This window comes from Cnephaeus nilssonii (assembly GCF_951640355.1).
Source record: "Cnephaeus nilssonii genome assembly, chromosome: 12".
Taxonomy (NCBI): Eukaryota; Metazoa; Chordata; class Mammalia; order Chiroptera; family Vespertilionidae; genus Cnephaeus; species Cnephaeus nilssonii.
Window position 1 is genome coordinate 42,090,583 of NC_137083.1, and position 23,409 is coordinate 42,113,991.

Here is a 23,409-nt window from a genome sequence, read left to right on the forward strand (position 1 = left end):
CGGCTCCGGATCTGCCGGGTGAGTCGGCTTCGCCGGCCGCAGCTGGCCAGGTCCTGTCCCGGGAGCCTGCGGGTCCCAGCGCAACCGGGAGGCTGGAGCCGGGGGCCCGGCGGAAAGCGCCGTCCGTCGCCGCGCCGCCCGCGAGGGCTGGTGTGGTTCCCGGGCCGCAGAGGAGAAGGTGCGCGCCGGGACGTGGCCGCAGCGCTTACCGCTAAAGCAGGTATTTCACCTAAGAACGGAGGCCCCGTGGAGGCCGGAGAGGAGGGCGGGCGTTTGTGGGGGCTCTGCTGGCCTTCCCCGGGCTCAGCTGGCGGGAGTGAGTAGTGACCCAGCTTTCTCCGTCCCACGCCCCGATTCTCAATCCTGAGCTAACGGCAGACGGGAACAGCCTGGGAAGGAAAGCGGCCGGGGGTGGGTAGTGAGAATTAGGGAGAGCCGAGAGCCGGTGAAGCAGGAAGACCGAACCGGGAAAGAGCGAGTGGACTCGGTCTCGGTCCTCTCTCCCACGAGGTCAGGACCCGCTTTTCCACTTCCTCTCAGTTTCAGCCGCGTGCTTTGAGGGATGCCAAACTTGTTCATATTACCAACGGATGGGCTTTCCGTATCTCAGCCAAAAAGCTGTAAAATCAAGTTAGTTCTCTTGCCCTGGCCGGTTCGGCTCAGTGGATGGAGTGTCGGCCTGCGGACTGAAGAGTCCCGGGTTCGATTCTGGTGAGGGGCGCATGCCCGGGTTGCGGGCTAGATCCCCAGTGGAGGGCTTGCCGGTGGCAGCCAGTGGGTGGTTCTCTCACATCATTGATGCTTCTATCTCTCCCTCTCCCTTCCTCTCTGAAATTCAATAAAAATATATTTTTTTTAAAAAAAATCAAGTCCTTGTCATCTCCACTGCTACATCTGCATTAGTCATTCACCTAGATTTCCCCCCAGATAAATGCTGATAAATTGACAGATCAATCACGTATGTAAGAAGGTTAATTTAAACATTTCTTTATACAAAGAAAATGTAATACAATTTTATCTACACACAGGGAGCTATTTTGCCCCTAATTCAGAGTTAGGTGGTTCTCTTAGTTCTGCTAAAGAGTATTTCAAGAAGTTGCACTAATAGTAATTACTCTGTGCTGAACGCTTTTCTAAGTACTTTATAAATCTAAATGCATTTAATACTTAAGCAGCTCAGGTGAGCAGGTCTCATGGTACACCGCATTGTGTTTTCCTTTTTTTTTTTAAACTATGTTTTTATTGATATTAGAGGAAGGGAGAGAAACATTGATCGGCTGCCTCCCGGGGATGGAACCCGAAACCCAGGCCCGTGCCCTGACCTGAATAGAACCAGTGAACTAACTCTAGGAGCTTGGGACTAGCCAAACGCGCGGAGGGCTTGCTTTCCCTGTCTCAGGTGTTTCCTAATATTTGTTTGATCTCAATCATGATAGGCTTACTGGTTTTGAATAGAGGTCAAATGAATTATCAAGGGCAGTGTGCTCAGGCTCAGGTTTCATTAGCTGAAATACTATCTTTCATGTTAATAGCGTTATCTTTGAAATAAGAAATTTGTTTTTCTTTGCTTGGCCTTTACATTGGATGGTACCCACAATCCAGGTATGTGCCTTGACTGGGAATTGAACCAACAGCCTTTCAGCATAGCTCCACTGGCCAGAGAGCTGTGCTGCAAGAATTTTAAAAACATGCAATTCAGTCAGAGGCACTGACCCCTTCTCCACGATTGTCAAATAAAAAGATAGCAGCAGCCAACACAACAATAGCCGTCTGGTGTTAGTGAAGCAAAATTATACCTGCTCTGGCCTGGTAGCTCAGTTGGTTACATCATCATCCCAATATGCCAAGGTTGTGAGTTCGATCCCTGGTCAGGGCACATACAAGGATCGACCAATCCTATATAATAAAAGGTTAATATGCAAATTGTCCCCAGGCCCCACCTGTGCACGAATTCGTGCACCGGGCCTCTAGTAAATTCATAAATAAGTGGAACAAATCGATGTTTTTCACCTTTCCTCTCTCTCTAAAATCAATAAATTAAAAAAATATATTTTAAGTCACAAAAGTAAACTTTAAAAATTATACCTATTTTTTTTTGTGAGATCGGCAAAATATATATTTTTTGGTGTGCTGCAGAATTTTAGTAATTAGAGTATGTGTGCCATGAGATGAAAAATGTTGAAATCACAGCTCTGTGTTATAAACTCTAAAAGAATCTTAACTGGTATATAAGGCCCATGCCAGTCTAGGCCCTCTCACTGTTCAGTTCAGTTAGAACTCAGACAACACTAAATTACTAATGGTTAACTGAAAACATCAAGCATTTTCAAGCATCTGGTTTTATACTGTTGTCTGTAGCTAGACACTCCCCCATCTCCCATGTAGTGTCAGCTGAAGCTTTCCTTCCTCCACTGTTGACTCCCCTCACTTCTCTAGACAGTTATTTCCACAGTGGCTAAATTGTGTGTGTGTGTGTGTGTGTGTGTGTGTGTGTGTGTGTGTGTGTTTTGGAGCTATTGTGTATGTCCAATATGTTTTTAAGGATATAGGAAATATATTTTCATCTCTTTCCAACATTCAACTTAATATTTGTTGAATGAGTAAATACATGTTCATGCCTTCAAAAACTCATGAAGAGACTGATATGTGTTATACTCTAGAAAAGTAATTGAAAATTGCACATAATAACATAACAGAGGAATGGGTGTAGTCGGTAAATAAGATCAACTCTATTTGGGATTCAGAAAAGGCTGTCAGGATGGGGGATTATGAGTATGTACAGAAACTGGGACAATGAAGATGTGCTCAAGCCCCAGCCGTAGGCAGCTGCCTAGGTTGCCTTGTACCTAGGTAAGTGTTACACTGCTGGGAGAACAGCAGCCCGAAGCTGGCTGGCATCCTGGGCCTGGTTCCTACCAACTCTGTTGTTAACTATACCAGGATGCCCGCATAATTAAAAAAAAAAAAAAAAAAGATGTGCTCAAGATTTAATTAAAGGTACCACTTTGTTGACACACTTAGGAGAGATGGAGAAGTAGAGGGAACCCTAGGTTTCTGACTTGAGTGAGTAGGGGTGGATGGTGATGGCATAATTAAGATATGAAATGCGAGAGAAGAAACAGGTTTAACTTGTGAAAAGAACTACTGTTTTGTTGCTTATACTTCATATACGTGGCTTACGTCATTCTAATGAATTTTTATTAAAAAAAATAAGATCCTAATAACTGAATTTTTTTTAAATAAATCTTTATTGTTCAGATTATTACAATTGTTTCTCCTTCCCCCCCCCCCCCCCATAGCTCCCCATCACCCGGTTCCCTCCCCCCCCCCCCCCCCGCCCGTTGTCCTTATCCATAGGTGTATGATTTTTGTCCAGTCTCTTCCCATACCCCCCACACAGACACCCCTTTCCCCCTGAGAATTTTCAATCCACTCCCATTCTATGCCTCTGATTCTATTATGTTCACCAGTTTATTCTGTTTCTCAGATTTTTAATTCACTTGATTTTTAGAATCACTTGTTGATAGACATTTGTTGTTCATAATTTTTATCTTTACCTTTTTCTTCTTTTTCCTCTTTTTAAAGAATACCTTTCAGCATTTCATATAATACTGGTTTGGTGGTGATGAACTCCTTTAGCTTTTTCTTATCTGTGAAGCTCTTTATCTGACCTTCAATTCTGAATGATAACTTTGCTGGGTAGAGTAGTCTTGGTTGTAGGTTCTTGCTATTCATCACTTTGAATATTTCTTGCCATTCCCGTCTGGCCTGCATAGTTTCTGTTGAGAAATCAGCTGACAGTCGTATGGGTGCTCCCTTGTAGGTAACTAACTGTTTTTCTCTTGCTGCTTGTAAGATTCTCTCTTTGTCTTTTGCCCTTGGCATTTTAATTATGATGTGTCTTGGTGTGGTCCTCTTTGGATTCCTCTTGTTTGGGGTTCTCTGCGCTTCCTGAACTTGTAAGTCCATTTCTTTCACCAGGTGGGGGAAGTTTTCTGTCATTATTTCTTCAAATAGGTTTGCAGTATCTTGCTCTCTCTCTTCTGGAACCCCAAAAATTCGGATATTGGTACGCTTAAAGCCATCCCGGAGGCTCCTTACGCTATCCGCACACTTTTGGATTCTTCTTTCTTTCCGCCTCTCTGGTTGGGTGTTTTTTTCTTCCTCATATTCCAGATCTTTGGTTTGACTCTTCAGGTGCGGTGGTCTACTCTGTATATTCTTTATTTCGGACAGTGTATGCATAATTTCTGACTGGTCCTTTTCCATTTTTTTGGTATTCTCATTAAGGTCCTTGAAGGTCTCTTCAAGTTTCTCAGCGGTTTTTAGAAGATTCTTGAGTAACCTTATAAATACGGTTCTGAACACTGTGTCGTCCATTAGTTTGCTTTCATCTATCTCTCCTACTTGTGACATACTTCGATGTCTCCACATTTTGGCTGCCTCTGTGTTGATGGAGTGGCTTTGTGTGGTCGGTGATCTATAGGGGCTGGTAGCTCAGCTTCCCCAATCACCCTAGGTGGTCGCTCTTGGTACTCCCCTTTGTGGGCTGAGTGGAAAGTCTTGGTGTAGTTAAAAGCCCTGATTGCTGTTGGTACACTGGGAGGAATTGACCTCTGGTCCAATTGGTTGTGAGGGCCTGCTGTGTATATAACGGAATAATTGCTGTGCTGGAGACACAGTAGGGCTTTGGTGCTCACTGAGTCTGCCTCTTGAATGTGTCCCTTATGAGAGTGGTTGAAATCTGGTGTCGTCCACACCGACAGAAAAGTCACTCTCACTCTCCGACCGATGGCCGAGAGTCCCGTAGGCGTCTGGGTCCCCCGCGTGTCCCCAGAAACTGGAGTTCAGAATGGTTGGGATTGTTGGTATCACTGGCGGGAGTTGATCTCCAAGCCAGTTGGCTGTGAGGATCAGCAGTGTCTCTGCTGGGAGAGCTTCTGTGCTCAGCTTGGATGGGGCGGAGTCTCAGGGTGGCACAGACAAGCTTTGGTTTCCCGTCTGCTCCGCCTTTAGAGGGACGGTTTCTCCGTGCCTGAATGAATGGCTGTGCGCCCCTGAGAGAAGGCAGCTTTTGAGCCTCGCCTGCTGCCAAACAGTCCAGTTTCTCCCTGACCGCAGCTGGATTTCAGTGCAGTCGGGAGGTTTTGTTTTTCTCCCAAACGAGAAAGCTAGCCACGCAGTGTCTGCTGCCCTCCCTCTCCGCGCGCTGTGAGCAAGCCTGCCACGTATTCAGCCGCCCGCCCTTTCCGCGCTCACGGATCTCCGCACCTCCACAGCTCCTGAGGCTCAGCATCCCCCTCTCTGTTTTTCCTCTAGTTGTAGGTTTTCCACTCTGCCAGCTTTCCGGTGGTTCTGGACAGTGTGCGCTCTGTTTTCCAGTTGTAGTTTCAAATTGTTGTGGTAGGCAACAGTTAGGTGTTTACCTTATGCCGCCATCTTGGTTTCTCCCCTAATAACTGAATTTTTAAGTCAGGCTAATTGAACAGTGATTAGTAAAACTAGTTTTTTTATATTCCAACTGTATATACTACCTAAGGAAATTGAAATAATTGGTTTATATTTGGGTTATATCAGTACTTTCAGGATTAGCCAAATAAAAAATTGCATGTTGAGCAAGTAAACCTTCCTAAAGTTGGTCCATATCTGTTTCAAACTTCCTAAGGACAAATATTGACATATGAAAAGCAGCTAACAGTATGAAATTATAGAATTTTAAGTATAGGAACTATACTTAATTGCTGAATTTAATCATTTGTTCCTCTTTCAGTATAAAAGTGATTTACTATGCAGTTATATATTTATATAATTGAAATTTTCACTAGATAATAGCACATTTAAGTTTTTAAAATAATAAAAGTTGGTGGGGTCTTTTGCTTTCTGATTCAGGTACAAAGAATATGATTTGAGAATAAGAATAAATAGTAAACATACTAGTCTATCTTTTGAAATGCTAACTACTAAAAGTTGTTCAATTAATGCCATTTAACTTTCCTGGATAAAACTTTAAAAGTGCCAGTCATACACCCATGATAAATGTAATTATTTCAATCAAATTTCCTGATTTATCATTGCCAAAAATTAAAAAGTAACATGAAAAGTTATAACCCGATATACCATAAAAAAGATTTTGTAATTTTCAACATCTTGATTATTTATTAATTTGGACAGAAAATGTTACTATAATTAGTTAAGTATAGAATTTGAAACTGTTAGTGTTTGACATGAATAAGCATAATCTGTACAGAACATAAATATTATAATTTCCCTAAGTGCTAAAATTATCAGTTACTTATAAATAGAGGCAGAATTTTGTAATATCCTATTTGATACTATGAAAAGAAGCTAAGACTTCGAAGCCCACTGGCCTGATGAAAAATGTGTGTTCCTGGCAATTGAAATTGTTAGAATGATAGGAATTCATCTAATGAAAGTACCTTTTCTCTCTGTAAACTGATTGTGGTTTTCTGTTGTGTGTGTTTTTGTTTTTTGTGTTTTTTTTTCAGATTTGAAACAAATCTGTGTTCGTGAAGAATGACTGCATACAAACCACAATATGTCAAGAAAGAAAAAAGATCCAATAGAACTGTTTCAATCTGGGCAGCTGGTAAAAGTCTCCGCCCCAATGGTTCGATATTCAAAGTAAGTATTGTTAAATGGTGATTTCCTTTTTATGCTCTGACTTTTTAAAAGTAAGACCACTTCACCACATGGCATCTTCCAACACTTAGCTTTTGGATCATGATCAAGGCTTGAGTCCTGGTGTTACCACTTGCCTCGTATGTGTGTGGCCCTGAGTAAACAGTTAACCTCTCCAAGCTCCTACTGGCTCGCGTTGCTCAGTTGGTTGAGTGCCCTCCCATGCACCAAGAGGTTGCTGGTTCGATTCCATTCAGGGCACATGCCCAGGTTTCGGGCTTGACCCCCAGTAGGAGGCGTGCAGGAGGCAGCCAATGTTTCTCCGTCTTATCCATGTTTCGCTCTCCCTTCCTTTCTCAATAAAAACATTTCTTTAAAAACAATAGTGCTTATAACTCCTACCTATAACAATATAATGGATATTAAATAAATATAAGCATTTCTGCACAAGTTTTTGTGTGAACGTAAGTTTTTATTTATCTAGGACAATAGATATGGTAGTTATATGTTTAATTTCTTTAAGAAACTGCCAAACTTTTCTAGAGTGGCTATATTGTTTTATCCTCCCACCAACAATGTATGAGGGACCTGGTTTCTCCTCCTCCTCCTCCTCACCAACTTTTCATAATGTCACTGTTTTATTGTTTTCGCCCTTCTCATAGGTTTGCGGTGATACCTCATTGTGATTTTGATTTCCATTTCCTGTGTGGCTGATGACATTGAACATCTTTTTATTTGCTTACTTGCCATTTGTATATTATTGAAGAAATATTTCTTTATGTCTTTTGCTAATATTCTAATTGGATTATTTACTTTTTTATTATTGAGTTGTTTTTAATTTTCCAATTGTGACAAAATACAAACTTAAAATTTATCATTTTAAACATTTTTAAGTGTACGGTTCAGTTCAGAATAAGTAAATTCACATTGTTGTACATCAATCTCTTTTCATCTTACAAAACTGAAATTCTATACCCATTAAACAATAAATGCCACATTCCCTGTTTTCCCTCAGCTTCTGGCAACCACCATTCTTTCTCCCTTTATGAATTTGACTAGTCTATACATGTCATATAAGTGCAATTGTACCATATTTGTCTTTTTGAGACTAGCTTATTTCACTTAGCATAATATCAAGGTTCATGCATATTGTAGCATCCTATATAATAAAAATATATGTTAAGTGTCTGGTTGTCCGTTCAGCCGTTCAACCAAGCAAAGGGTAATATGCTAATGACATGCTAAGGCCTCTCAACTGCTCGCTATGACATGCACTGACCACCAGAGGGCAGACAGTTAACCAGTTGACCAGTTGCTCTGACGTGCACTGACCACCAGAGGGCAGATGCCCCGACCAGTAGGATAGCTTGCTGCTGGGGTCCAGCCGATGGGGACTGAGCGAGACAGGCCAGACACCCCCTGGAGCCCTCCCACGGCCCCTCCCCAGCTGGCCAACCTCCCACATCCCTTCCCAGCCCCGTTGTGCACTAATGGGGTCCTTCAGCCTGGCCTGCACCCTCTCGCAATCCAGGACTCCTCGAGGGATGTCAGAGAGCCAGTTTCGGCCCGATCCTGCAGGCCAGGCCAAGGGACCCCACTGGTGCATGAATTCATGCACCAGGCCTCTAGTATATCAGAATTTCCTTTTTAAGGTTGACTGATATTTCATTGTACGTATATACCACATTTTGTTTATTCATTTATTAATTGACTAGAGGCCTGGTGCATGAATTCATGCACAGGTGAGGTCTGGCTGGCCTGCCCCGATCGGGGCTGATAGAGCCTGATCGAGCCAGGCTGACCAGGGGGAGTGAGGGGGATGTAGGAGGTTGGCCAGCCAGCCCCGCGGGCGATTGGCAGTCCGGCCCCGCCCCCTGGTCGAACTCCTGGTCAGCCGAACTCCCACCTGAGGGGACAATTTGCATATTAGCCTTTTATTATATAGGATGACCACTTGATTGCTTCCATCTTTTGGCTATTGGGAATAATGCTGCTATCAACATGGATGTGTAAATATCTCTCTGAGACCCTGCTTTCATTTATTTTGGGCATATGCCCAGAAGTGGAATTGCAGGATCATTTGATAATTCCATTTTTAGTTTTTTGAGAAAACTCCATATTGTTTTTCATAGCAGCTATACCATTTTACATTCTCATCTGCTGTGCACAAGAGAGAAACATCGATGTGAGAGTGCACCATGGATCACTGCCTCCTGCACGACCCCTGCCATGGATCAAACCCCCAACCAAGGCATGGGCCCTTGACCCGAAATTGAACCGTCAACCTCCTGGTGCAAGGGATAATACCCAACCAACTGAGCCACACTAGCCAGGGCTTTTATTTGTTTGTTATTATAGCCATCCTAATGGATATGAAGTGGTATCCACTGTGGTTTTGATTTGTATTTCTCTAGCGATGTTGAGTTTCTTTTCATGTGCTTTTACCTATTCTCTGGAGAAATGTTTATTCAAGTCCTTTGCCCATTTTTGAATCAGGTTGTTTGTTCTCTTATTGTTGCATTTTTGTTTACTATTGAGTTTTAAGAGTTCTCTATGTATTCTAGGTACTACTCATCAGATTTATGGTTTGCAAATATCTTCTCCCAGTAGATAGCTTATCTTTTCATCCTCTTAATGAACTGTCTTTTGCAGAGTCTAATTTATCAGTTTTTTTCTTTTGTAAATTGTGCTTTTGGTGTAAAGTGTAAAAAAATATTTGTGTAGCTCTGGATTCTACAGATTTTCTCCTATTTTTTTTTTCTCTAAAGGTCTTACAGCTTTATGTTTTACACTTAAGTCCACAATCAATTTTGAGTTATTTTTTTGTAAGTGTGAGGCTTAGGTTAAGGTTCTTTTTTTTCTTTTTTTTTTACTGTGGATGTCTAATTACTTCAGCACCATTTATTGAAAAGGCTGTTTTTCCCCCTGGATCCGGGTGAGGCCACGCGACCCTGGGTCTGGGAGAGGCCACGCGCCCCTGGGTCCGGGTGAGGCCACGCGCCCCTGGGTCCAGGGGAAGCTAGATCCCGGGTCCAGGCGAGGCCGTGTGCCCCGGGATCCGGGTGAGGCTGGGTCCCGGGTCCGGGTGAGGCCGCACACACCTAGGTCCAGGTGAGGCCACGCGCCCCTGGGTCCAGGTAAGGCCACGCGCCCCTGGGTCCGGGTGAAGCTAGATCCCGGGTCCGGGTGAGGCCATGAGCCCCTGGATCCGGGTGAGGCCACGCGCCCCTGGGTCCGGGTGAGGCCACGCGCCCCTGGGTCCGGGTGAAGCTGGATCCCGGGTCCAGGTGAGGCCATGTGCCCCTGGATCCGGGTGAGGCTGGGTCCCGGGTCCAGGGGAAGCCGCGCGCACCTGGGTCCAGGTGAGGCCACGCACCCCCTGGGTCCGGGTGAGGCCACGTGCCCCTGGGTCCAGATGAAGCCGTGCCCCTGGGTCCGGCCGAGACCCAACCAGAGGGAATCGAACCTGCATTACCACCATTTGTCCACCATCCAGAGCTGAGGGGTCAGTGCCGACATGTACACATAAGGAACTGGTGGACATTGATATTGGGTCTCAAAAGAACTGTTGGTCCAGAAAGAAACTCGCTACAGACTGATTCATTTGCCTGTCAGCATAACTATTATTGCTCATCTCACATTCAGTTCATATAAGTATATCTCTAGTGACACATGATCTCGCTCATCTAGGGGAAATGATGAACAACATAGACTGATGAACAAGAACAGAACCAGAAACAAGGAGGCATCGATCGGACTATCGGGCCTCAGAGGGAGGATAGGGGAGGGTGGGGGGAGGGGGGAGAGATCAACCAAAGGACTTGTGTGCATGCATATGAGCCTAACCAATGGTTAAGTTCAACAGGGGGTTGGGGCATCCGTGGGGAGGGGTGTGGGATGGGAATGGGGGGATGAGGACAAATATGTGACACCTTAATCAATAAAGAAATTTTAAAAAAAAAAAGAAAAGGCTGTTTTTCCACTATTGAATTACTTTTACATTTTGTCAAAAATTTGTTGGGAGTATTTGTATGGCTCTTTCTCTGTATTCTTTATTCTGTTCCATTAATCTATGTGTCTATTCCTCCACCAATACCATACTATAGCTAGCTATATAATAAATCTTGAAATCCGGTAGACTGAGTCTTCTACTTTATTTTTATTTTTAAAAATTGTTTTAGCTATTCTAGGTCATTGCTGTCCTAAGTAAATTTTATGATGATGTTCTCTGTATATACAAAATATCTTGCTGAATTTTCACAAGAATTACATTAAATATTCATATCAACTTTGAGAGAATCAAGTTCCTTATTGTGCTAAGTCACCCAAGTCATGAACACAGTTTGTCAAGATTTATTTAGATCTTATTTGATTTCTTTCATCACTTTTGTGTAGTTTTCAGCATGTAAGTTCTATTTGCGTCTTGTTAAATTTACACCCAATTATTTCTCTCTTTTTGAGTGATTGTAAATAGTATACTTTTAATTTCGGTGTTCATGTAGATATAAAATTGATTTTGTATGTTAATCTTATATCCTGCAACTTGAACTCACTTTTTGTTCTAGGAGGGTGTTTTTGATAAATTCTTTGGGATTATCTATGTAAACAATTATGTCATCTGCAAATAGGGACAGTTTTCTTTCTTCCTTTCTATCATATGCCTTTGATCATGCCTTATTACAGTGACTAGAAGTTCCAGCACTGTGTTAAATAAGAATGATGAAAGCAGACATCTTTGCCTTGTTCTTAATCTAGGGGGAAAGTAATCTATCTTTTACCTGTTAGTATAATGTTAGCTGTAGGACTTTTTGTGGGTGCTCTTTATCAAGTTAAAAAAGATCCCCTCTTTTCCTATTTTTCTGAGAGTTCTTTTTATCATGAATGAGTATTATTTTGTCAAATGCTTTCTCTGCATTGATTAACATAATCATGATTTTTTTTCTTTAGCCTATTAATATGGTAGATTATATTGATTCTGAGTATTGAACCTTCTGTTTTAAGTGTTGTTTTTCTGACACCACTACAGCAGGAGAAAGATGAGGCACCACCTCATTACAATCAGGTGGAGGTAGAAGTCTGGGTTCCCCATTTGGTCTCCTTTGACACTCTGAGGGCAAAGGGCTCCTCATTACTGCTGAGCAGGGGGAGAGTTCCAGGTCCGCATGGAGTGGGTGACCTGGTAGCTACTGGGCAGTGATGAAAGTCCTGGTTCTGCTCTAAGCATGCTCTGATACTAGCCCTGTCGGGAGGGAGGAGGGTGCCTCCCTACTGCTGGGTAGGTGTGGAAGTCCAGACTCCCCATGAGGTCTCCACTGATACCACTGAAGGCACCTTGTTACTTGCCAGCAAGGATTAAAGTCCCAGCTCCCTACCTGGCTTTTTCTGATACTACCTTGGAGCGGTGTTGGAGAACCTTGTCACAGCCTTGGAAAGGCAGAAACTGAGGCTCCCCACTCAACCTTTGTGGAGGGGAAACCACAGTTGTTTTTTCTTGGTGTTTGGCTGGAGATGAGCTGCTATTATGTACAGTTTTCTGTCTTGCGAGGCTGACCCTTTCCCGGCTGTTTGGCTAGGGAGAGCAGACTTTTGTTAAGGCTCTTTTGTTTGCACATGTTGGTATTTCCAAGTTTCCAGCTTCTTCAGCTCCAAGTGTGGGATATTTGAGATAAAAAGAAAACCTAAGAAACTCACCATTGTTATTCCTCAGGTCCTGAGGTCACTAGCCTGTCTGTTTTCTTCTCTCCACCTTTGAAAAATTTTCTTTTTTTTTTTTTTTTTTTTTTTTTACATATAAAATCCAGGGTTTTTAGTTACACTAAGCAGGAAGTCCAGGGGAAAGTACATCTCCATCTTCCAGTACATAGACCTTTCCTCTAATAAATATTTAATAGTTAACTAAATTAAACTTGGAAGTACATATGATTGGGGTGATTTCTAAATACCTAATTAAAGTTTTTTCCCTTTACAGGTTAGCTTTTAGAACACTAGTAAGAAAGTACAATTGTGATCTGTGCTACACACCAATGATAGTGGCTGCTGATTTTGTCAGATCTGAAAAAGCCAGAGACAGTGAATTTACCACAAACCAAGGTATGTGAAATTCAGAGTTTGTTGACTTGGTAAAGCTTAAAAATCCCAATTCAGAGATTTTATTTTTGAATTTTTTAGTATTTAATGTCTCTTAAGTCTTTGTAAAATATGTTTTTACTGAGTGTCTTCAAACTGGATGGTATACAAAATACTAAGCCTTCCTTAGGGCCTGTGTTCTCTCACCTAGACTATTAAATTAGATTCCTATCTCACTGCCCCCACTCTTATCCCAATCTAAACTATCCTCCAAACAATCCAAAGTGACCTTTCTAAAATGTAAATTTGATCACTTCTCTTAGACCTCTTTTTGCCTAAAGCAGTGATTCTCAGAGTATGATTCCCCAGACCAGCAAGGTAAGCTACATCTGGAAACTTATTAGAAATGAAAATTCACAGCCTCCACTCCAGGCCTACTGAATCAGAAACTCTGGGTATGTGGTCCAGACCCGTTTTAAAAAGCCTTCTAGATGATTCTAAGCTTGCTAAAGATTGAGAACCACTGGCCCAAAGAGTAAAATTCTAGCATCTGTGAATAATATGTAACATTCTTCATGATCTAGCCTCTGAATACATCCTCAGCTTTATCTTCTATTAGTTTTTTTCCAGAGCCCACTGACTTTATTACTCACAAATGCTAAGTTATTTTAAAGCCCATGCGCTATTTCTCTCATACTTCTCTACCTAGATTCTCCTTCCCAGCCATGCTTATCCCTTATATCCCTATTTCTCTGGCAAACAACAGTTTATGCTTCTGAATCTAGCTCTGGGGTTTTGTGGCTAAGGTACTTTCCTAATCACCCTCCACTCATATTATTTCTTTGAAGCACAGTCTTTAAATGTTGCACTTAATCCTGCTGTGTTACAATTTCCTCTTCAAATACCTGTATCTCCTCCTGGACTGTGGGCTCCCTGAGACCTGGAACTATTTCTTACTGATTCGTATCCTCAATTTCTAGCACAGTGTTGAAAATATATTAGACCCATAAATAAATGTTAAACTGAAATTCTATAACTCTCTTGAGTTACAAAGGGGAAAGCACCCTACATCCTCAGGAAAAAGCAAATGTTCTGATCCCAAGATAATACTATAAATTAGTGGAACTAGGGTGATACCCAGAAATCTGCATTTTTGGCAAACACCCAGCAAATCTCACACAGGTAGTCCTCAAAGAGTCTTTAGAAAAATTAAAATACATCTATCCAGAGTTTTAACACTAACCCAAAGATGAAAAAAAAAGAATGTGTCCTTTAAAACCTAGGAAAGTTCTGATATATTTAGCTGTATTAAAATTTAAACTTTTATATGTAAGAAAATAGCACAAATATACTAAAAAAAAAAAAAAACAAACTAAAATTGGGAAAATGTTTATGATCCTATCTAATAAAGAGGGGATATGCTAATTGACCCTCACGCTGTTGCAAAGATGGCAGCACCCACAGCCAATAAGGAGGGAATATGCTAATTGGCTGTCCTGCCTTCAAAGATGGTGGCACCCACAGCCAATAAGGAGGGAGTATGCTAATCCACTGCCACACCCTCAAAGATGGTGGCGCCCAATCCCCTCAGCCCCGCCGAGGTGGCAGGCCTGCAGCAATGCCCGGCACGCCCCACGTGCCTGCCTCCGGAGTCCCCCAGTCCCCTCAACCCCCCAGCTGCCCTGGGCTGGCCTGAGGTGCAGGCAAGCCTCAGATGGCTGCTGCCCAGCCAATACCCAAGGCGCAGACAAGCCTCAGATGTTGGCTTCCCAGCCGCCCAGGGCCGCCCGAGGCTCAGGTAACCAGGGCCGGCCGAGGCTTGCGCTGCTGGCAGTGGCAGCAGCAGAGGTGTGATGGGGCATAGCCTTCCCCTGATCGCCGGGTCGCCTCCCGCCCCTGAGGGCTCCCGGACTGTGAAAGGGGCAGGCTGGGCTGAGGGACCCCACCTCCAGTGCATGAATTTTCATGCACCGGGCCTCTAGTATTTTTATATTTATGATAGAGCTAATTTCATTGTTTTATAAAAAGTAAATAATAAAAAGGAATAACTTAAAGAAAAATTGTGCATATAAAATTGTGCCAAGAATATGGAAAGCCCAGAAAGAAAAATATACACACTATTGGATATACAACATAGGATAAGTAACAAGAAAACAAGAATTTATGTTAATGACCAGCAGGCAGTGTGCAGCTGCTCAGATAATGGCTGTAGGTACAGAGGCTGCTGCTGCTGTGTAGGAAAGATGTATTGTTACTTAGCTGGTGTGCGGCTACTGTATGGGACTTTGCTTTGAAGAACTGTTTTGTTTAGTGGCTCCTTGTTAGCAATGGCTACTTGGCCACTGGCTCCCACAATAAAGACTCTCATATATACCCACAACTTCTCATGGCTTCTCTGTCATCAGATACCTGGTGATCAAGGGGGTCCAGCCCCTGGCAGAGGGGCTTGGACCCAACATTTGGCATAGTGGAACAGGATGAAGGAACTGAGTTCCAACAGCAACATAGATACATACACACTATGTGGTTCATCTATATACAGTGGAATATGCCACTGAAAAGAAAATAAGTCTGAATACAGCTCCCAGACACATCAGGTTAAAATAAAAATATATTATAGCAATGTACATAGATTGCTCACATTGGTTAAAAATTTACAGGTACACATAAAATTGTTCTGGAATACAATAACTAATTCTCACCTTTGGAAAAGGGTCTGTTTGTCAACAGTGTTGAACTTTTCATTTTATCAAACCTTACATTTGAATTTGAACTAAATGTGAATTGCTTTTTATTTAAAATGTTTAAAGTTATTTTAATGCTTTCTTGTTTGAACAGATACTTCTTATGCTAAAAATAGTTATTTTATATTGGTATATCGTGTGTATGTGTGTGTGTGTATGTGTGTTTTTGTGAATTTTAATGTTGAGCTATTCGTTTTATCAGGTGATTGCCCATTGATTGTTCAGTTTGCTGCTAATGATGCAAGACTTTTATCTGATGCTGCTCGTATAGTCTGTCCTTATGCGAATGGAATAGACATTAACTGTGGTTGCCCTCAGAGGTAAAGCTCAAAAGAAGTTGGAAGAATTTTCAAAAAGATTAGAAAAAAAACTATGTGAACATGGTAAACTATCTTTCTAGTTTTCCAATAATTAAAAAGTAAGGAAAATAGAGTTAAAGCACTTGGGCTCTAAGAATTAAAAATAAGGAAAGATTATTTAGGAACATACATGCAGAGATATTTTCTGATGTATGACCCTTGACAACAATGTATAGACCCTTGACAACTGTTTTATCTTACCTCACCACTAGAATTTTTTTAAAGTATGGATCTGCCTTGAACCTCATCCATAAGTAGTTATGAGACACTGATGTTTATAGCAAATTCTAAAATGTATTTTTACTGTCATGTCAGACATACGTGCTCTAGAAACTATGATTCTATGATTTGGGAGCTCACCACTTATTTTCTCCTAACTAATTTTCTTTATAAGAATACCTTCTTGCCGAAACCGGTTTGGCTCAGTGGATAGAGCGTCTGCCTGTGGACTCAAGGGTCCCAGGTTCGATTCCGGTCAAGGGCATGTACCTTGGTTGCGGGCACGTCCCCAGTGGGGGGCGTGCAAGAGGCAGCTGATCGATGTTTCTCTCTCATCGATGTTTCTGGCTCTCTATCCCTCTCTCTTCCTCTCTGTAAAAAATCAATAAAATATATTTTTTAAAAAAAAGAATACCTTCTTATAATTACCTTTCTTTCCCTTATACCACAATTATTTGGTTGATTCTAAATAACTGTGTATTTGTAGGATGTACTTAATTTGACAATATCCCTGTGTTTCTGACACTGTACTAGATTATCTGACAATAATTCAAAATGTGTCCAAATAATAAAATCAAGGTTTTAAATACAGCATAATCCAAATCAGATTAGACATATTTGTATACTCATTAGGAGAGTTAAATAAGCTATTTAGTCATGTTGGAATGCTATAAGCCAAACTTATCTCTCTACTATTAAGACTAATAAAACCTCTTATTATGTATAATAAACATCAAATTTGGAATTTAAAAAATCTGAAATAATTGAAATTAATTACAAGTACTTAAATCTGTTTTGGTTGAATGGATAGTAATTTAATTTTCTGACTTGCCAATGAAAACCATTTCCTCTAAGTACTTTTTGATCTGGGAATCTGTTTTCCTAATTTTAAATTGGTCCACTTAGAAATGTTGGGTCTGCCCTAACCGGTTTGGCTAAGTGGATAGAGCATCAGCCTTCGGACTGAAGGGTCCCAGGTTTGATTCCAGTCAAGGGCATGTACCTTGGTTGCAGGCACATCCCCAGCAGGAGGTATGCAGGAAGCAGCTGATCGATGTTTCTCTCTCATCAATGTTTCTACCTCTCTAGCCCTCTCCCTTTCTCTCTGTAAAAAATCAATAAAATATATTTTTTAAAAAAAAGAAAGAAAGAAACGTTGGGTCTATGAATTGTAAAAATCTGATTCCATTCAAGATTGCTAGATAGAGAAATATAGATGCACTTATAGTGCCTTTAGAAATGTATCTTCTTTTTCAACTACAGTTTATTTGTTGTTGTGTTTGCTTCATAAAGGTGGGCAATGGCTGATGGTTATGGAGCTTGCTTAATAAACAAACCAGAGCTTGTTCAAGATATGGTGAAACAAGTAAGAAATCAAGTGGAAAATCCCAGATTTTCAGTATCTATTAAAATAAGGTAAAAATATTTTAACCTGTTGATAGATAGTTCTTTACTTAGGAAATAAAAGAATATTCCTTCTATTTGGGGATGCAGGGTTGTCTATCCTTAACTTGCAGTAAATGGATATATATAGTATTATTTTTTATAATCCAGAGCAATTTCCTCTTTGTATTGTTTAACAGAAATTAAAACATCCCTTTATTATTAAATACTTTTATCCAAGCCTGGCCAGTGTGGCTCAGTTGGTTGAGCGTCATCCCAGGCACCAGGAGGTCACCAATTCAATTCCTGGTCAGGGACATGCTCAGGTTTTGGGCTTGATCCCTGGTGTGGGGCATGCAGGAGGCAGCTGGTTGATGTTTCTCTCTCATCAATGTTTCTCTCTCTCCCTTTTTTTAAATCAATTTTGTAAAAAAAAACTTTAAAACTCTCCTCAAAAAGAAACCCTTAACTTTTTCTATGTACTACTTAATTAATGCTAAGATACTTTCCTAGTACCAAGAGTAGAAAATAGGAATTGTATTTGCACTAAAATTTCACAATGAAAATAAAGTAAACCAGGAATCAGTTTTTTGGTGACAGGTTAAAAACATATTTCAAGATAAATGAGTATTATATTCTCCCACATGGGGAATGGGCATACACAAACAAATATTAGGATAGCATCTTTCAATTCATGTGTGAAGTATTTGGATGACATTTTCAGTTTTGTAAGCCAAAGGGGAGGAGCACTAGATAAGATAAAACTTGTCATCCTATTGTTGCCAACAGTGAAATAGCTACATTTGAAATCTTAAATTGGAACTGATCCCTGAGCAAAAAACCTTACTGATAGTGGCATATAGTGATAAGATGATGTAGAAAAACTACATACGTTTTTTATATGAAATATTATTGTATTTAGTTGTTAATTTTAGCTTTGATTTGTGTGCTATAAAAAGATGGCTATAATTCTAAAATTATAGGATCCATGATGACCTTGCAAGAACTGTGGATCTTTGTCGAAAGGCTGAAGCAACGGGAGTTTCCTGGATTACAGTCCATGGAAGAACCGTTGAAGAAAGACATCAGCCAGTTCACTATGAAGCCATTAAAATAATTAAGGAAAATATGTCTATACCTGTTATTGCTAATGGAGACATCAGAAGCTTAAAAGACGCAGAAAATGTGTGCCATATTACTGGTACAGATGGTAAGAAATAAGTACTTGAATTTTTGTCTTTTAACTAGCAAAAAAAGGGGGGTGGGAGAATAATGTTAATGTTTTCATTATTTTTCTTTAAATTGGAACTATTTTTTCCTCTTGTGTTGGTTTAAGCTAAGCAACTTATTTAAATATGTTAACTCTTCTACTTAGAAACAGTAGATTAGTTGAGGTAAATTCATTCTTTTTACTGCCACCATCATATCCAGTGAAAGACTAGTTAAGAATCTTACAGATAGCCTATTAGTAATAGAAAGAAAATAGCACACGTAGACTAGAATTGAGAGTGAGCAAACACAAGAGTAGTCATAGGAACCAAAAGAACCCCATACTTCTATGCAGTTTCCTTATCCCCTTAAATTACTGGCAGACCAAGCCCTGTGATACCTATTGCTAGGTGGGAGAATGCAGATAAAACTTAACTTCAAGCAAGCCCAATTTATGACAATTTGGATTTACCCTTAACAGAAAGCCTAAAGATTAATCGCTTAATGTAGAAGTCTTAATAAAATAAAAAATATCTGTAACTACCTTTAAACTTACAAAAAGAACTATAAAAATTGTATTATAATTGAATTACACAGACTAATATCAGGGTATTGTGAAACCTTGTAATATACTTTATTTTTTAATATTCTCAGTTTGTTTTTGAGTGTGACCTTGTAACTATGAGTTCTTAATATGTGGATAAATGTTCTATGCTTTAATTTGTAGGTGTGATGGTTGCAAGAGGACTCTTAGCAAACCCAGCCATGTTTGCTGGATATGAGGAAACCCCCCTAAAATGTATCTGGGATTGGGTTGACCTTGCTCTTGAACTTGGAACTCCTTATATGTGTTTCCATCAACATTTAATGTACATGATGGAAAAGATAACTTCAAGGCAAGAAAAAAGAGTATTTAATGCTTTGTCAAGCACATCAGCAGTCTTAGATTACCTTACAGACCATTATGGGGTTTGATTGGACTTCCTAAATTGTTTTAATATGTACTTTAAAGGAATTGTGTTTTTAACATTTTTAAATAAATTTTTTTATTTTAATACTAAACGTATGACTCATATAGTATCTGTAAGTTAACATGATGTATGTTTTTAATGAGAAAAAGTGCAGAGAAATGACAAAAAACAAATGCCAACCTCTGTAAAATGAAAAGGAACAAGACATTCTGTATAGAATTGCATTCAGGGCTTAGATTAAAAGTTCAAATTGAAAAATCAAAGTGCTACTTCCTAATTCATGCATTACACACCTCAAGGTATTTGTTTTAAATAGTATATGGCTGAATTTAATTAGATGTTGTTTCTATAATTTAACACTTAAGTTTCCATTAAATTCTTTCAATGACACCCAGTCATAACAGCAAAAAGAAAAAAGAGCCCCCCAAAAATGAGGATAGTGTAAGGAGCCTCTGGGACATCTTCAAGCATACCAACATTTATATAATGGGGGCGCCAAAAAGGAGAGAGCAAGAAATTGAAAACCTATTTGAAAAAATAATGACAGAAAACTTCCCTTACCTGATGAAGGAAATAGACATATAAGTACAGAAAGTATAGTGTCCCAAACAAGATGAACCCAAAGAGGCCCACACAAGACACATCATAATTGAAATGCAAAAGGTTAAAGACAAAGAGAATCTTAAAAGCAGCAAGAGAAAAGCAGTTACCTACAAGGGAGCTCCCATAAGATTGTCTCAATGGAAACTGCATGTCAGAAGAGATTGGCAAGAAATATTCAAAATAACTTAAAGCAAGGACCTACAACCAAGATTACCCAGCAAAGTTATTATTCAGACTCAAAGTTATTATTCAGAACTTCTCAGACACGAAAAAGCTAAAGGGAGTTTATCACCACCAAACCAGTATTACATGAAATGTTAAAGTGTCTTTAAGAAGAAGAAAAAATACAGCATGTCCCCCCCAAAAAATGTATACACACTTTTAACAACTAATAGCTCAATTTTGAAAGTGAAATTAATTTTAATATACACTGCTTTATAGTTATTCCAAGTGTATGGGATACTTTATATATATCATTTATATATATGAATAATAAAATGACAATAAATACATATGTATTAACAATTGAATCTAAAAACAAACAAGTAGAACTTAGACTCAAAAGATACAGAGAACAATTTGATAGTTGTTAGATGGGAGGGGGGTTGCAGGGATCAGTTACAAAGATGAAGGGGTCAAGAAGTACAAATTGTTACTGAATAGGCATAAGGATGTAAAGTTCAGCATAGAGAATATAGTAATAATATTTTAATATCTACGTATGGTGTCAGATTAGTGAGATTTATCTGCATGATCACATTTAATGTCTAATCATGGGTGTACACTAGAAACTAATACAATACTATATGTCCACTGTAACTGAAAATTTTAATGTAATCCTATCTAATAATAGAGTAACATGTAAATTACCATCACTCCGCTACGCCCACGATTGGGCGGCGGGAGGCTGGGGGGCGGGACTCGGGGTGGCCTATCCGGCCATTGAGAGGTACGGATCCGCTGCCACTGAGGGGGGCTACCCTGCTGTTGAGAGGCGCAGGGGGCGGGACTCCGGCCCCCTGTGCCTCTCAACCGCCAGATCCGCGCCTGCGGTGGACACCCAGCTGCGCCTCTCAATGGCAGGGTAGCCAGGTGTCCGCGGCAGCCCCCCTCAGCGGCCGAAAAGCGAAAGCGTGTAGGGGACCCTACACGTGCATGATTCAATCATGCACTGGGCCTCTAGTAAATACATAACATTTTAAAATACAAGTATAATGTAACCCTGGGAAATGGTAATAGAAATAAAATACCCATGCCTACATTGTTTCCCTTTCCTAACAGTCTCCAAGCATCCTAAAGTTGATTGCCTCTTCCCAGCCCATGGACAAGCGCAGTAAAACACAGTATGTTTTCACTGTACTGTTACGCCGTCTCAGAAGAACAAAATGTTGCTCAACTACCCAATCCTGACCCTTCTATTTAACTACAGTTTATTTCTGGACAGTGAAACCGGTTCTATCATAAAGAGCCTGGATAGAAAAGGAGTCCGTTTCAAACGTGTTCACAGACTTTGTACCACCCTATCTTATCCTCCCCTCCCGCGCCCTTTCCTTCCCCCTGGGCCCCGGGAAGCTCTATCAGAAAACGTCGCTTAAGGACCCCTGCCCCCAAACCACACTTTTAGAAACTGCAAGTCGACACTTGGGAGCCCGAAGCACGGGTCGAGAAAAGTCTGAGTCTTCCTCTAACTCCATCACCAATCAGAAAGCAAAGATTGCTAATCTTCGCATTCGCGCCCGGAACCCCCGCGGGGACCCGCACCCTGGGCGGGAGCTTGAAGCCCAGACGGAGCGGGCCCAGCTGCGCGCGGGGTGGGGCGTGCGCCCCTCCCTCCCCACCCGCGTGCCCCTCCCCCCCCGCGCGCCCCTCCCCCCCCGTGCGCCCCTCCCTCCCCACCCGCGTGCCCCTCCCCCCCCGCGCGCCCCTCCCCCCCATGCGCCCCTCCCTCCCCCGCGCGGCGTCTGACGTCGGCCGCGTCGGCGCCCACGGGCAGCGCGCAGAGCCGGCGGCCGCAGGCGGGGTAAGGCCGGGCGGGAACCGGGGGCCTCGGTCCTCCAGGCGGCGTGGGCGCCAGGCCGGCGGGGCGCGGGGTCGCGGCGGTTGGGCCTGGGGAGCTGGCCCTGCCCCCGGCCCGTCGATCCAGCGCCCGGGGCGGGTCCGCCGAGCGCAGGTCCCCCGCGCGGGCGGTGGTGGAGGCTGGCGTTAGGCAGGTGTCGCCGCGAAGGTGGAGGAAAAACACGTCTCGGGCGCCCGGCGGGCCGCCTGGCACCGACTCCCGGCCCCCCGTACCCTTCCTTCCCTCCCGCCCGGGCTCACACCGGCCGCCTCCAGTGAGGGGAGCGTCGGACACCGTCCGCTCCCCGGACGAAAGCATTGCGCCCTGGGGATCGTTCACCCCATTTTCGTGGAAAGGCAGCAAAGTAAAATGAGTGCTTCTCTATTTAGGTGTGAAGAGAGAAAATGACCCTCCAGTGGACAGCCGTTGCAACCTTTCTTTATGCTGAAATAGGACTCATTTTGCTCTTCTGTCTACCTTTCATTCCTCCTCAGAGGTAGGAAACCTCTACCTTGTTCCAATAATCAATATATGAGTGGCCCCCTTAGGCTGTGGAGTGTGATACGGAAACATTTTTTCTTTAAGATTTAAGAGTTTTGAGTGCTGATTATATAAAAGGTGTACTTCAAAATAAACTCTAAAGGAACAAATTATAAATATATAATGGCAATATTAAAATATCACTATATGGAATATCACTATATGGAACTTTTTGTTAAACGTTCAAATGAATTAACTTTCTCACCTCCCTTCTAAAAGGAAAAGGGCAAGTCCTTTGGTTTCTGTTGATTACAGATATAATAAAGGTTATGCTTTTAACGCCTGCCTTGTCCCCAGGTTCCACCTTTGTTTTATGGCCCAGAATTGGAAGAGGGACCTGAATGAAGGCAGATGCGTGACAGGTGTCTCACGTGGGTGCTGGGTGCGGAAGTGACCCACTGGGGCAGTCAAATGACAATGGAGAAACTTGAGCCAATAAGTGATTCTTAGTTTTGGCCTATGTAACCAATTAGTAGTTTCCTTAATGCTTAATTGTAATTTCACTACTTCCCCCCACCCCCCCCCCAACACACAGAATTGACGAGTATATGTTAAAAGTGCTGGTTATGGAAAGTATCCGAGCCACACGTTAGCGTTAGTTCCGTAGGAAAGGACCTTCG

The 23,409-nt window shown here is 41.8% G+C and overlaps 2 protein-coding genes across 3 annotated transcripts in view; both read left to right on the forward strand.

Annotated features, from left to right (window-relative positions):
* Window positions 1-84: 84 nt before the first annotated feature.
* DUS4L (dihydrouridine synthase 4 like) lies at window positions 85-20,043 on the forward strand. The gene is made up of 7 exons (XM_079786058.1): window positions 85-220; window positions 6,507-6,642; window positions 12,608-12,729; window positions 15,652-15,769; window positions 17,321-17,443; window positions 18,394-18,620; window positions 19,347-20,043. The coding sequence occupies exons 2-7, from the start codon at window positions 6,557-6,559 to the stop codon at window positions 19,592-19,594; spliced, it is 924 nt and encodes a 307-aa protein (XP_079642184.1). The 5' UTR covers window positions 85-220; window positions 6,507-6,556; the 3' UTR covers window positions 19,595-20,043.
* The window catches only part of LOC307108245 (B-cell receptor-associated protein 29-like), a 42,935-nt gene continuing 38,071 nt past the window's right edge, over window positions 18,546-23,409 (forward strand). Inside the window, exons 1-2 of one of the 2 annotated variants that reach the window (XM_079786060.1) lie at window positions 18,546-18,620; window positions 22,639-22,745. In XM_079786060.1, coding sequence (XP_079642186.1) covers window positions 22,654-22,745 — 92 coding nt within the window. In that variant the 5' untranslated portion in view covers window positions 18,546-18,620; window positions 22,639-22,653. Of the gene's footprint in view, window positions 18,621-22,133; window positions 22,214-22,638; window positions 22,746-23,409 lie in introns of those variants that run through there. The other variant, XM_079786059.1, reaches the window with a different exon arrangement.